Source organism: Kogia breviceps, chromosome 11 (genome assembly GCF_026419965.1).
Source record: "Kogia breviceps isolate mKogBre1 chromosome 11, mKogBre1 haplotype 1, whole genome shotgun sequence".
Taxonomy (NCBI): Eukaryota; Metazoa; Chordata; class Mammalia; order Artiodactyla; family Physeteridae; genus Kogia; species Kogia breviceps.
Window position 1 is genome coordinate 52,050,984 of NC_081320.1, and position 15,441 is coordinate 52,066,424.

At 36.6% G+C, this 15,441-nt stretch overlaps 1 protein-coding gene across 5 annotated transcripts in view; it reads left to right on the forward strand.

Moving 5' to 3' along the window:
- The window catches only part of USP34 (ubiquitin specific peptidase 34), a 238,339-nt gene that overhangs the window by 104,841 nt on the left and 118,057 nt on the right, over window positions 1–15,441 (forward strand). For all 5 annotated transcript variants that reach the window (XM_059079238.2, XM_059079242.2, XM_067007549.1 and 2 more), the window contains 3 exons: window positions 2,400–2,614; window positions 6,528–6,643; window positions 6,735–6,862. In XM_059079238.2, the coding sequence (XP_058935221.1) occupies window positions 2,400–2,614; window positions 6,528–6,643; window positions 6,735–6,862 (459 nt within the window). The remainder of the gene's footprint in view (window positions 1–2,399; window positions 2,615–6,527; window positions 6,644–6,734; window positions 6,863–15,441) is intronic.

Below are 15,441 nucleotides of genomic sequence, written 5' to 3' on the forward strand. Positions count from 1 at the left end.
TAAAACAGCTTACATATCCTTTAGGGAGTTAATTATAGCCTATATTTATTCAATTGTGATATATTCTAGATCAGTGCTGTCCAATAGGAATATAATGTAAGCTACAAATTCATGCCATTAATGTAAGCTACAAATGCATGTCATAAGTATGTAATTTTTAATTTTCATTAATTAATTTATTTTTGGCCACGCCCTGCAGTTTGCAGAATCTTAGTTCCCCAACCTGGGGTCGAACCCATGCCCCACTGCAGTGGAGGCGCGGAGTCTTAACCACTGGATCGCCAAGGAAAGCCCCAATTTTTAGTTTTCTAATGGGCACATTTTAAAAAGCAAGATGAAACAGATAAGATTAATTTTAATTATATATTTTATTTAAAGCAGTAATATCCAAGATATCATATATCCACATGTAATCCGCATAATTTTTTTTTTTTTTTTTTTTTTTTTTTTTTTTGTGGTACGCGGGTCTCTCACTGTTGTGGCCTCTCCCATTGTGGAGCACAGGCTCCGGACGTGCAGGCTCAGTGGCCATGGCTCACGAGCCTAGCCACTCTGTGGCATGTGAGATCTTCCTGGACCGGGGCACAAACCTGTGTCCCCTGCATCGGCAGGCGGACTCTCAACCACTGCGCCACCAGGGAAGCCCCGTGTAAAATTTTTAATAAAATTTTTTTTGTACTAGGTCTTCAATAATCTGTGTATATTTAATACTCCTAACATCTTCGTTTAGACCAGCCGTTTTTTACACGTGCAGTGGCCGCAGGTGGTTAGTGGCTGTTGTATTGGACAACACAGATCTAGATCTTCAACTCCTTGTAATAATTGCCTAATAGTAGATAGTAAATTGCTTGTGAAAACTTCCATTAAAGTGTGATCATGAAAAGGGAAATTTTATGCACATTCTAAGTTTAGGATATTAGTAAGGATAAAGCCTCAGCATAAAGCTTTTTGATTATCTGTGAAATACGCCTGTGGTGTTTAATAGTAAGTGATTCTGTCATTTACTAGTGTTACAGTATTGGGCAAGGTACTCAGTTGTTCTTACTATCATTTTCTCATCTATAAAATAGGAACAATAGTACCTATCTCATGGGCTTATTGTGAGCATTTCATAGGCTGATGTGATCGGCACATAATAAGAATTTAATAAATATTAGCTGCTATTTATTATTACTGTCATTACAAGTAGTAATATTTGAGTTAATGATGAAATATAGTGCTATGTAGTTTATCAGGATTTATCTTAGACCTATTTGCCAGGCCTTTCAGAATTTAGTATGGTTGTTTGGGAGAACTACACATCCATACATATTCTTACTTTATTTCCTTTGCCTTTTTCTTCTTATCATTAACCCATATGAGTTTATAGTAATGTTTCTTAGTCTTGACAGTATTGATGTTTTGGGCCAGGTAATTCTGTGTTTTGTATTTACAGCAATGTGAATGCTGCCCTCTGCATTGTAGGATGGATGTTTAGCAGCATCCCTAGCCTCTAGGCCTACATACTAGAGCAACCTCCCAAGTTGTGATAACCAAAAATTGTCTCTAGACATTGCCAGATGTCCCCTTGGCCTTCTGTTTGAGAACCACTGGTTTATGGTCTGACATTACCGAAATGCACATTCAGAGTTCTCCCCAGGACATACTGAAGACAAAGCAATTAGTTCATAAAACTGAGGAGGGTAATATGTTCAGTTTGGTACATTGTAAATCTCTTTTAGTGTTCACACCAACCCTCTACCTGAAAAGACCTAATGATTTATTTTTTTTTTAATGTTAGCCATTTCCATATTCTCTGTGTATGGGTACCATTTGTGAGTCTCTAAATCAATCCTGAACTTTTCTTCTTCGTGTTATTTTTATCATTTTGTCTTTACATCCTTAGAGCACCCCGTATGGTATGTTTTAGAAGGGAGGGCTTAATAGGTGTTTATTGAGTTAAAAGTCCCTCAGTTAATACTAACCACATCTAGATTGCAGCTGTAAATTGAAATTTTTTTCCTGGTTAGTTATCTGATTTGATTCTGCAGTTGGAAGAACAAATGTAAATAAATTTTAAGGTTTCACTTTAAGATTTGAGTTTATAAAAAAATTACCTAACAGTTAAGTTTACTGATTTTTTTTTTCCTAAAATTATTCTCTTTGAAGTTGTTTTAGTGAAGTGTGTTGATGGGCTAAATAATATGTAGGTATATTGTATAATTAATATATAGTGTTGACTTTGTGGGCTCTTTATTTTTTGTAAAGCTGTCAGTATTCCATATTGTTAACAAACAAATGTAGCTTTATTCTTGAGTGGGTTGTAACTTGTGCCAAATGTTTTGAGAGATATTTTTTGTGATTCACAATGTGTGTTTAAATTTGTAATTGCTAACTTTGTACTCCTCTCTGTGTTGCAGTCATATGGTTGATGATATGCTAAGTGCAGATGATGTCAGTTGCAGCAGCTCCCAGGTCAGTGCAAAATCAGAAAAAAATATGGCTGATTTTGATGGTGAAGAATCTGGGTGTGAAGAGGAGCTAGTTCAGATTAATTCACATGCAGAGCTAACATCTCATCTCCAACAACATCTTCCCAATTTAGCATCTATTTACCATGAACATCTTAGTCAAGGTAAGGTTCTGTAGTAAGTAAAATATATTCCTTTATTTAAAATAGGAATAATTTATGTAACACATTGTTGAATCAAAGTCAATGTTTTGTTACTTCAATGTTTTTGCCAAATAATTTTCATATTATAGTTTTTTTCCCCAAGGAAATGAAATTATCATGAATATGGAGGCTGCAGATCCATCAGGAGATATTTAACAAGGAAAAGAAATAAAAATATGTATAAAAATTATAGCTTTGTATTTGAGAAAATATATGGCTGCATTAGATTTTATATTCAGGAATCTTAGGACTTAAAAGTAGCAGATTACACAGAATCACATGTTGTGTGATTCCATTTATATAAAAGGACTAAGATAGGCAAATCTGTAGAAGTAGAAAGTATAGATTAGTGTTTCCCTGTGGCTGGTGAGGATTGGGAGAAATAAGAAGAGGGGTGACTGCTAAAGGATGAGGTGTTTCTTTCATCTGGGGTGATGAAAATGTTCAAAAAACGATGGTTCTAGTCACTCTAAATCAGTCTTAAAAAGACGATAGGACATGACCAAACTAAAGAATAGAGGTTAGAAGAGGTTAAAGAATAGTAGGAGATAAAGGAGGAAAGGGAGAAAAACTAAGAGGGAAAACAGTTCTATAATTGGCAATTTAAAGGTCCATATCCAACCTCTTGCTTGGTTACATACCATCATTAGCAGTTGCTAGCCTAGGACATGGGTTTGGGGATGCCAGTAAATTATAAACTAAGTAAACCAGATAGATTAGGTTTATGCTTTTAAAGCTACGATCAGACTTGGAGATGCAATTTTTGGATCTTGGCAACAACTTTCTGATTTCAAATGTTACTTGCGTATAATCTAGATAAGGTTATTTTGACTTTTTTTTTTCTTCCTTTTTTTTTGGCCGTGCTGCGTGGCTCGCGGGATCTCAGTTCCCTGACTGGGCACCGAGCCCGGGTTCTCAGCAGTGAGAACGCAGAGACCTAACCACTGAACTGCCAGGGAATTCCCTATTTTGACATTTTTGTTGTTATTGTGGTTGTTGAGAAATGAATGGGTTAAGATTGAGGCCAGGGCTTCCCTGGTGGCGCAGTGGTTGAGAATCCGCCTGCCGATGCAGGGGACACGGATTCGTGCCCCGGTCTGGGAAGATCCCACATGCCGCGGAGCGGCTGGGCCCGTGAGCCATGGCCGCTGAGCTTGCGCATCCGGAGCCTGTGCTCCGCAACGGGAGAGGCCACAACAGTGAGGCCGGCATACCACAAAAAAAAAAAAAAAAAAAAAGATTGAGGCCAATTTAATTTTATACCATATTTATTAAATTTTCACTGTTCTATTCTTAACCCATTTTCCCTTTATTCAGTATTGTACATTTTTTTTTACTATATGAAGTTAGAAATTGAGCAAAATATTAGATGTATTAATGCTCTCCAAATCTACTTTGTATTACTGTGTATTTAATACTATAGAGAACTCTTCCAACACAGACAAACAATACAATTTTAAAATGGACAACAGGTATGAATAAATTTAGTTAATTCATAAATGAAGATATAAAAATGGTCAGTAAATACATGAAAAGATGTTCAATATCTGTAGTCATCTGTGAAATTCAAATTAAAACTACAACTGATATTTCTACTCATTTGGGATGGGTAAAAAATTAGGGACTTAATGATATCAAATGGCACTAAGGATGCAGAGCAACTACAACTCTCATACATTGCTCTGAAGGAGCTTAAAATAGTACAGGCAGTTTAGAGTACTGTTTTAGCAGTTTCTTTTTAAGTTAAACTTGTACTTACCATATGACCCAGCAATTCCTATTCTAGGTATTTACCCAAGAGAAATGAAAACATACATCCACAGAAAGATTTGTACCTGAATGTTCATAACTGCTTCATTTATGAACCTCAGCTGGAATTAACTGGTAGATAAACAAATTGTTGTATATTCACAGTGGAATAAAAAGGAAAGAGCTACTGATACGTTCAACACCATGCCTCAATATCAAAAAACATTCTAAGCAAATGAAGCTAGACAGAAGAATACATACTATATATCATTTATATGCACTTCTGAAATTTCCTAAAGTAATTTATAATGGTTGACATCTACTCAGTGATTGGTGGTGGGGATTGATTGTAAAGGGACACAAGAGAACTTTTTGGGGTGATAGAAATGTTCTGGATCTTGATTATGTATTTACATTTTATTTTATTTTATTTTTTTTTATTTTTATTTTTTTGGTGATACACGGGACTCGCACTGCTGTGGCCTCTCCCGTTGCGGAGCACAGGCTCCGGACGCACAGGCCCAGCGGCCATGGCTCACGGGCCCAGCCGCTCCGCGGCATGTGGGATCTTCCCAGACCAGGGCACAAACCCGTGTCCCCTGCATCCGCAGGTGGATTCTCAACCACTGCGCCACCAGGGAAACCCTTACATTGTATTTTAATACAATTAATTTTAAAAAGTAAATACCAAAACAAATAAACCAAACAAACCCCAAACTTAAAAAGTCAAGCTGCAAACAGGGAGAAATATTTGCAAATCATATATCTAATAAAGGGCTTGTATCCAGACCATATAAGAACTTTTACAACTCAGTAGTAAGACAACTTAATTAAAAATTGGGAATTGATTTATTTCACCAAAGAAGGTACACAAATGGCTTATAAGCACATGAAAAGATGCTTAGCATCATTAGTCATTAGGGAAATTAAAATTAAAGACCAGAATGAGATTCTACTGCATATCTATTAGAGTGGCTAAAATTAAAGAGCGACCATACCTATGTGTTGGAAAACAGTTTGGCAGTTTCTTCTAATTTTAAACATACGTGTTTACCTTATGACCCAACAATTCCACTTCTAAGTATTTACCCTAAAGAAAAGAAGGCATATGTCTATACAAAGACTGGTTACATCAGTGTTACAGCAGCATTATTCATACTAGACAAAAACTGGAAACTATCCAAATTTTCAGTAATTGGTAGATATATAAACAATATTTTCATATAATGGAATATTATTCTGTATTTAAAAGGAACACACTACTGATAGGTGCTTCAACATGGATGAACCTCAGACATTTTGCTAAGTGAACAAAGACATAAGACTATACATACGTATTGTATGATTCCATTTATATGAAATTCTAGAAAAGGCTAATTTATGGGGATGGAAGAACAGACTAGGGCTTGGGAATGGGATCAGGAATTAAATGTAATTAGGTATGAGGGAATGCTTTAGGGTGGTGAAAGTGTTCTAAAATGGAATTATGGTGAAGGTTGCAGAATTCTCATTTTAATGAAATCAATGTACATGTACAGTTTAAGAGGGAAATTTCATGGTAAAGCTGTTAAAGACAAAGAAGCATTTTTTCTTAATATAACAGAGCTAGGGAGAATTTATAGTCTGGCACTCAGAAAGTCTGAATTATTATAATAGATGCTTTGAATTTAATTGAATGTTTTGAGTAAATCATCTCAATTAAAAAAATCTTTAGGTATAAGACATTTTATAGAAGGTCATTTAGAGGAACGTCCTTTGGCTATATAGTTAATTCAGTTAAATTTTCTTCTTAATGTTTAATTTGGGTTTCAAACATTTATATGCAGTTCTCTTGACATGTGGAAAACATTAAATAATCATACTTATTAGTAATAGTGAGGAGGTTATGAAATAGTGGAGAGGCTATGAAAACTTCTTATTTTACTTTAGTAGTATCAAACTCTAAACAGTACTATTCTCTCATTCATAAAGCAACTGTGTTAATCTTGTTTTTAATCTTGTGATGTAAGAAGAGATTTATTGTTATACTTCACTTTGAATTTGTTAACTTTATGAATGCTGTAGTTCACTTTACAATTTCAGTCAACTGCATTCCTCTATAGTGTGTTATATTTTGCCCCTTCAGGACCTACAGTTCATAAACATCAATTCAGCAGTAATGCTGTGACAGACATTAATTTGGATAACGTTTGCAAGAAAGGAAACACTTTGTTGTGGGATATAGTCCAAGATGATGATGCAGTAAGTTATTTAATAAAGCTAAAAGACTACAAAATTACAGCAAAATGCATTCAGTATAAATAATAACTTTATGTATATACATTTTTTGTAGGTTAATCTTTCTGAAGGATTAATAAATGAAGCAGAGAAACTTCTCTGTTCCTTAGTATGTTGGTTTACGGATAGACAGATTCGAATGAGATTCATTGAAGGTTGCCTTGAAAATTTAGGAAACAACAGGTAAATAGGAATTTAAAATTTTTTATGCAATAATCATATTCATAATCAATGTTCTTATTGACCTAGATATGGTGGGTTCATAGCATTTAATGTACCATTATCAACCTATTTTTTTTTTTTAGTAATTGTGATTTTTATATTAGTTCTAAACTGTTTTCCCCCACAGGGTTTATATGTTATCACACAGTCTTGCTTTTTTCAGCACTTTTCGTCACTCTTGATTAGATCCACTCCAACAGAGACAAAGGAATACTGTCTTCTTGATTCTGGGAACATGGTGGTGATTACTCTATTTTCAGATTACAGTTTATATGTTCTTGAACTGTTATATATAAAGGAAGCTAAATACAATAAGTGAAGTTAAACTTAAGCTGAAATATAAACATTTTGATAATGGCATTGTTCTTCCATCTGGATGGATCTTTTGACTTCTGTAGTGCACAAAGAATTAGGTTAGTTGTGTTTTTTCCGTAGTTTGAATTCTGCTGTATATTTATATACTTCTTATTGGGGCTCAAATAATTACCACAAGTTTCTTGATTTTCAGTTCTGTTCCATTGATACAGTCTCCAGTTTCCCTTATACTGCTCTGATAATATTGTTCCATTCTCTGATGTAGTGAATTCAGTTATTAATTGAATATATATATTTTTTAATTTATTTTTTTGTTTATGATTTTTGGCTTTGTTGGGTCTTTGTTGCTGCGTGTGGGCTTTCTCTAGTTGCGGCGAGTGGGGGCTACTCTTTTTTGCGGTGCGTGGGCTTCTCATTGTGGTGGCTTCTCTTGTTGCAGAGCATGGGCTCTATAGTGCATGGGCTTCAGTAGATGCGGAGCGTGGGCTCAGTAGTTGTGGCTCGTGAGCTCTAGAGTGAAGGCTCAGTAGTTGTGGTGCACAGGCTTGGTTGCTCCGCGGCATGTGGGATCTTCCCGGACCAGGGCTCCAACCCGTGTCTCCTGCATTGGCAGGCAGATTCTTAACCACTGTGCCACCAGGGAAACCCCTAATTGAATATATTATATTAATATTTTCAGCTTATCTCTGCCCAGGCTCAATATAAATGTCTAATTTTATTGAATATTTAACTGCTTCAAAAAATTTTTTTACCTAATTGAATTAGAAAAAGTATGTGCAATATTTAATTTTCTTCTTTTGATCTTTAAAGGGCCATAATTGGAACAATCACAATAGAAAAATTGTTTATTCATGCAGGTATAAGAAACCACTAATAGACCCCTGTTAGTGGATCAGTTGCCTCATTTGGCATATATTCTTTAAAAGGAATGCTTTTAATGGGTGGGTGATATTTCATCATTTACATAGGTATTATAGAAATTAGTGTAAAAATGTTTTGTCTTTTAAATATTTTTTAAAATATTATTTATTTATTTATTGTGGCTGCTCCGGGTCTTAGTTGCTATGTGCAGGATCTTCATTGCAGCACGTGAGATCTTTGTTACGGCATGTGGACTCTTAGTTGAGGCATGCAAACTTAGTTGAGGCATGCATGCAGGATCTAGTTCCCCAACCAGGGATTGAACCTGGGCCCCCTACATTGGGAACGCAGAGTCTCACCCACTGGACCACCAGGGAAGTCCTAAAATGTTAATTGTCTTTTAAAAGTCTTTGTGAAGCTAATGAACACTTTTTAAAGTTATATCAGTTTTTATTCCCCAAAAGTACATCTGCATATCCTGTGGCCCAGCAGTTCCACTGCTAAGTATGTGCCTTTTAATAATACATCCAGAAGGTCACCAAAAGACACATTCAAGAATGTTCATAAAAGCATTATTCAAAATAACTATTCTTTGTACTGCTATCCAAATGACAAAAAAAGAATAGGAAGGAGAATTAAATTGTGGGCTGTTTGTTGAATGAAATAGTATATATATAGTAGTAACAGTGAAAGAACTACAACTGCATGAAATAGTGTGGTTGAATCTCACAGACATAATGTTGAGTGAAAGAAGCCACATGTAAAAAAGTATATCTCTATTACTCTGTTTATATAGAGTTTAAAAAAAGGAAAACTGGGACTTAACCTGGTGGCGCATTGGTTAAGAATCTGCCTGCCAATGCAGGGGACACGGGTTCGAGCCCTGGTTCGGGAGGATCCCACATGCCGCAGAGCAACTAAGCCCGTGCGCCACAACTGCTGAGCCTGTGCTGTAGAGCCCATGAGCCACAGCTACTGACCCCGCGTACCACAACTACCGAAGCCCGCACACCTAGAGCCTGTGCTCCGCTACAAGAGAAGCCACCGCAGTGAGAAGTCTGTGCACTGCAATAAAGAGTAGCCCCCAGGGCTTCCCTGGTGGCGCAGTAGTTGAGAGTCCGCCTGCCGATGCAGGGGACACGGGTTCGTGCCCTGGTCTGGGAAGATCCCACATGCTGCAAAGCGGCTGGGCCCATGAGCCATGGCCGCTGAGCCTGTGCGTCTAGAGCCTGTGCTCTGCAACGGGAGAGGCCACAACAGTGAGAGGCCCGCGTACTGGGGAAAAAAAAAAAAAAAGAGTAGCCCCTGCTCGCCGCAATTAGAGAAAGGCTGTACGCAGCAACGAAGATGCAATGCAGCCATAAATGAATAAATTTAAAAAGAAAATCAGGAAAACTATTGTATTTAATAGTCAGGATAATGGTTACTCTTGGGTTGTTAGTGACTGGAAAGGGAGCATATCCCAAGGCTTCTGGGATGCTGGTAATAATTTCTTTCTTGATGTTGGTGCATGTTACACAGGTATGTTCAGCTCCTAATATTTTGAACTGTCACTTAGGTTTATACATGTATGTTAACTTCAATAAAAAGGAAAACAGCTATGTGAAAGATGAAATATCATGTAGCCTTTAAGAGTCAAATGTTTTCAAAGATTATATAATGATACGGGCATATACTCATAGGCCCATTTGTTAAAAAGATTGCAAGCAATATGTGAGACTGTAGAATGTTTATTTCTGGGAGGAATCAGTTAATTTTTTTCTTCTTTTATGGTTTTCTATTTTCGAATTTTTCCATAATGAGCATATATTTTTCTAAGTAGTATAGCTTAAAAGAGACAAAAGGAAAATTCTGTGTATAAAATGGAAAATCATCAGTTTGGATTTTTATTAAGCTTTAATTTGTTCACTCCCAAATCACTTGAAGTTGAAGCATTTTTCATTTGTTGGAGGCAATCCTATACCTAATCATAGTTACTTAATGGTTTATTGATATATAGTAAACATAACTATTATATTGATGTTAATTTTGGCCTCAAAATTTACTCAGATGGTTGCTGTACATATTACGCTAGGCCTATTATTTATTGGTTATATATGCCAGTACTTAGAGCATAGTGGCATTTTTTTAGCCTCTGACATATGCAACACATCCATTGTATACCAGCTGAACTTACTGAAGTTATCATGCAAACTGAAAAATAATTAATTTTTTTAAACATTATTAGTTCCGGTTTCCTGGTAAACTAATATTTTGGGGTTTTTTTAAAACATCTTTATTGGAGTATAATTGCTTTACAATGTTGTGTTAGTTTCTGCTGTATAACAAAGTGGATCAGCTATATTTATACTTTTATCCCCATATCCCTTCCCTCTTGCACCTCCCTCCCACTCTCCCTATCCCACCGCTCTAGGTGGTCACAAAGCACCGAGCTGATCTCCCTGTGCTATGCAACTCCTTCCCACTAGTTATCTATTTTACATTTAAACCAGTGGTTTTTAATGGGGGTGATTTTTTTTCTCCCTAGGCAGTATCATCAGTATCGAGATATTTTTGGTTGTCACATTACTGAGTGGAATTGGAGATGTTACTTTGGGCTAGGGATGCTACTAAACGTCCTTCAATGCAGAGGACAGCTTTTCACAGCAGAGTTGTGTGAAGTGTCAGTATTGATATCAGAGTTTGAGAAATCCTGTTCTGAACACAAGAATCCTTTCTCCAAGGATTCCTCTCCCCCTGAGTTTGCCATCACAGTAGGAAAGGAATGTTGCGCAAGGGTGTTAATATTAATAGGAAAGCTCTTCCTTATGTTGAAACAAATGGGCCATTGAAATCTTAACTCATTTACCATTTTCCTGACATTTGACTGAAAAACCCCCACAGATGTCTGCTTCTTGATGATGTCAATTTTTTATGTAGTTTACACAGGTTTTATGTTTCTTTTTGCCGTACATGGGCCCCTCACTGTTGTGGCCTCTCCCGTTGCGGGGCACAGGCCCTGGACGCACAGGCTCAGCGGCCATGGCTCACGGGCCCAGCCGCTCCGCGGCATGTGGGATCTTCCCAGACCGGGGCACGAACCCGTGTCCCCTGCATCGGCAGGCGGACTCTCAACCACTGTGCCACTAGGGAAGCCCCTATGTTTCTTTTTATTTTCTCTATGTTGACTTTAAAATTTTCCTTCTAGTTCCTCACTTGCCATGGTTTATAGACCTGTCACCAATTTTTGTTTGTTTTTGCTGTTGTATGGTCTTATTACAGTTTATTTTACAAAATGAACTTAGCTGTCTTTTGAACAGTAATATGGGCTCATTACTTCTTCGGAAGCATAGAGATCTGAAAAAAGAAAAGTCTCCCATAAATCACACATAATTCTGCCATTTATATGGAACCCACTGTTAACACTTTAAAACACTTTTTAAAGGTTTTCAAGTGTTTACACTTTAAAACACTTTAAACATATAGCATGTGCCTTATGCACATTTAGCCTTAGGCAGATTGTTTTATAAAGCATATAACATTTCAGCGGTGCAGGAGGTTTAAAGTTACACACGGAAACACATAGTAGACTGGTTTGCAGAATGTTGTCATAAAGTGAGAGCATGAGGTAGACAGTAGCTCCCACAATGAAAAATCCATTTCTTTTTAGCTTGGTATTTGTTACTTTGGGTGAGTGAGATAAGACTGCTGTCTAGTGAGTAGGGTGGAAGTAGGAGTTGGGTTGTAATCAGCCCCTTAGGTGTTTTATGTTTACTAGAAGGCAGGTTCACATCCTGGGCTAGGTACCTCCTGAAATTCTGTGGCTTCTTGAGAATTGATTTGAGACTCTGTCTGGGAACGTATCCAGTGTGCTATTTTTTTGCCATTCGTTATGCAGTAGGTAGTTTAACCCATGTGTGAAATTTTTTGCCTTTGAATACTAAAGTAAAAATGCTCATGTGTCAGGGATTCTGTTTACATAAATAAAGGTTCATATAATTAAGAAACGCATGGTACTATGTAGTTTTTTTTGGTTTTGTTTTCTCTCTGTAAAGACTATATTATATACAGCATTTCTTGTCAACTCTTGGTATATACTATAGTTTAAAATGACTGAGGGACTTCCCTGGTGGTCCAGTGTCTAAGTCTCCACGCTCCCAATGCAGGGGGCCTGGGTTCGATCCCTGGTCAGGGAACTAGATCCCATATGCTGCAACTAAGAGTTTGCCTGCCGCAGCTAAAAGATCCAGCATGCTGCAACTAAAAAGATCCTGCACACAGCAACAAAGATCCTGTGTGCCGCAACTAAAACCCGACGCAGCCAAATAAGTAAATATTTTTAAATAAATAAATAAATAAATCAACAGTAGCATTTTGTAGAACACACCAGTCTTCTTCAAATGTGGAGTCTAGGATTAGGTGAAGACCACTAGCAAATATGTTCATTCTACTAAAGCAATATAAAATTACATTGGTAATTCTTAGAGTCACACCACACTATCGTATAGTAATAAGCTCCAACAAAGGTTGCAACAAAACCTTTGTATCAAGCAAAGAACCAGGGCAGTCTAAGGTAATAATAGTATTTTTCTTGAGTCTAAAAGTAGTGTAGTGATCCCTTTGTATCTGTGGGGGATTGGTTCCAGGATCCCCCTGCAGATACCACAATCTTCAGGTGCTCAAGTCCTTTATATAAAAGAGTAGGGGGCTTCCCTGGTGGCGCAGTGGTTGAGAGTCCGCCTGCCGATGCAGGGGACACGGGTTCGTGCCCCGGTCCGGGAAGATCCCACATGCCGCGGAGCGGCTGGGCCCGTGAGCCATGGCCGCTGAGCCTGTGCGTCCGGAGCCTGCGCTCCGCAATGGGAGAGGCCACAGCAGTGAGAGGCCCGCGTACCACAAAAAATAAATAAATAAATAAATAAATAAATAAATAAATAAAAGAGTAGGACAGTTAGCTCTGTATCCTCAGTTGAGGAACCTGCATATGAGCTGACTGTATCTTGTTACTCTGGACCATTGAATCTTTTCATCTTAAACATATTGTTGCCTAGGGTTGTGTGGTTTGGTATTTGAAATTTTCACTCTTGGAAGAATTTGTGAATGTAAGTTTGAATATAACAGTAATTTTGATGTTTTTCATAAGCATATCAGCAGTCAAAACTATTTGGGCAAAAAAGTTGATAAGTCAAGGTGTAATATCTCATAGTTGTTATAGGAGAAGTGCTATGACGTTATTTTATTTATTTTTAAAAAATTAAATTTTTTATTGGGTGTAGTTGATTTACAGTGTTGTGTTAGTTTCTGCTGTACAGCATGATATAATCTTACTTGGAATAATTTGATATATGTGATCTTGTAAAGTTTCCTTTAATGTTGGAATATAAGTTATTATTGTCAACAAACAAATACATGCTCTTACCCCGTTTGTAAATATTTTACTAATTTTCATTCTATAATCAGTACTTGATATCATTTTTTCCTTTCAAATTTATCAGTTTAAATAAAGTGTTCCAGAGTTTGGGGATCACTTTGATTCTGGATTTGGTCATTTCTTATATTCTTAAATTTATGGCACTTAAACTATTTCTCTTCTCTGTTCTTTGAAATCTTTTTATGAGGAGAAAAATTTGGAGTTTTTCTGAATATTCGGAAAAACTTTTAAAAACTGTTTTAGTCACGTAAGATGTAATTATTAATAATTCAGTGTTTTTATTATGAATTGTGGAGAAAAGCATTCTCCTTAGGTAGGAGTAGAGGTAAGACGAGTCCCATTTCTACAATCCTGTTTTGGGTTCTTTTACATGAACCACATCATTAATCACTCAACCAATACCCGCTCAGTGCCTGGCATCCTATTCTCTAATGTCAAGCATCATGTGCTTGCTTCTACATTGCATTTTATAAAATGAAAACATGTTTATTGTAGAAAATTTGGAAAGTAAATTTAAACAGTCTAGACTCTTAACACCATTGACTGCAAAAGAGGTAATATAATAAGATTTTCAGAAAATATACAACTGCTGCACACTATAAGACTTGCTTTAGTGAGATACGGTATCTCTAGTCTTTGTTTCTTTGTATTTTTAAAGTATTGTTGAAATTACCCTAGGCAAACAATTTTGGAATTTGCTTTTGTGATTTTAGGTGATATTTTTCTGTGTCCTTTTTTCTTTGTGATATCTTATTGATTTTATGCTTGTAAAGTCAAAGTAATATATATATATTCATTCCAGTTTTTTATGTCTTAAGTTTTAGGAAAAACTCTAATGTTTCTGAAACTTTGACAGAGTATTTTAGATAAATAATATAAAATTGAAATTGATTTCCCCTGATCTATCTTGGTCTATCTTCCCAAGCACCACTTCTGTGCGACTTGTTGAAAAATATTAAATATTTTAATATTTAAAAGTATACTAAAATTTTAAATGTTTTTGAATATTTAAAGAATATTTACTTTGCAGTTACTGGATATCAGGCATTTACTGTCTTCGTTGCTTCACTGTATACTTATTATCATTGGCCACACTGCACAGCGTGTGGAACTTCTCCCACCAGGATCAAACCCGTACCCCCTGAGTGGAAGCACGGAGTGTTAACCACTGGACCACGGAGGAAGTCCACTATATACTCTTTAATCTATACTAATGTCGTTTTGATCCTCTGACATTCTTCTAACATGCTGTTTCTTTCGTCTTCCAGTAGTATTTTTTCTGTCCTTTTCCTTCATAACTGTAATATAGCATTTTACACTGTTGGTCTTCCTCTTTGCTTGAAAATCTTGCCTTTAAGTTCTTTGCTGGTTTGTTATTTAAGGAAATATATACTCAGCATGCACCATATGCAGGGATTTTTAATGAATAAGACAGTCTTTGCTCACATTGAGCCCATTCTAGTGGTAGACATATTAAATAAAGGAATATTCATTAGGTGATGATGAATGAAGGAAAATTGGGAAGGAGTCAAGAATAATAGAGGTTCGTGGAGCAATGGAAGGGTGTTATTTAATATAGAGTTGTCAGGGTCATCCTTCCTGTTGACAGTTGAGGAGACCTTAATAAAGTGAGGGAAGGAGTCCTTCAGGTAGCTATTTAGGTAAAGCACATTCCAAGCAGAGGCAATTAGCAAAGGCCCTGAGGCGGGAATGTGCTCGTGTGTTTTGAAGGAATAGCAAAAAGGAAGATGGGAAGGAAAATAGGTTAGACTGATAGAAGGAATGGGGACAGATCAGACAAGGCTTTGTAGTTAAATTTAAGTACTTTGGATTTTATTCAGAAACATAAAGTTTTGTAGTTTCTCCTACTCAACATTCGCCACTGTTTTCCTCCCACTCAGAAGTGTAGCCCTGTATTCTAATATCCCTGGTACTCTTAAATTTTGAGTAGGCA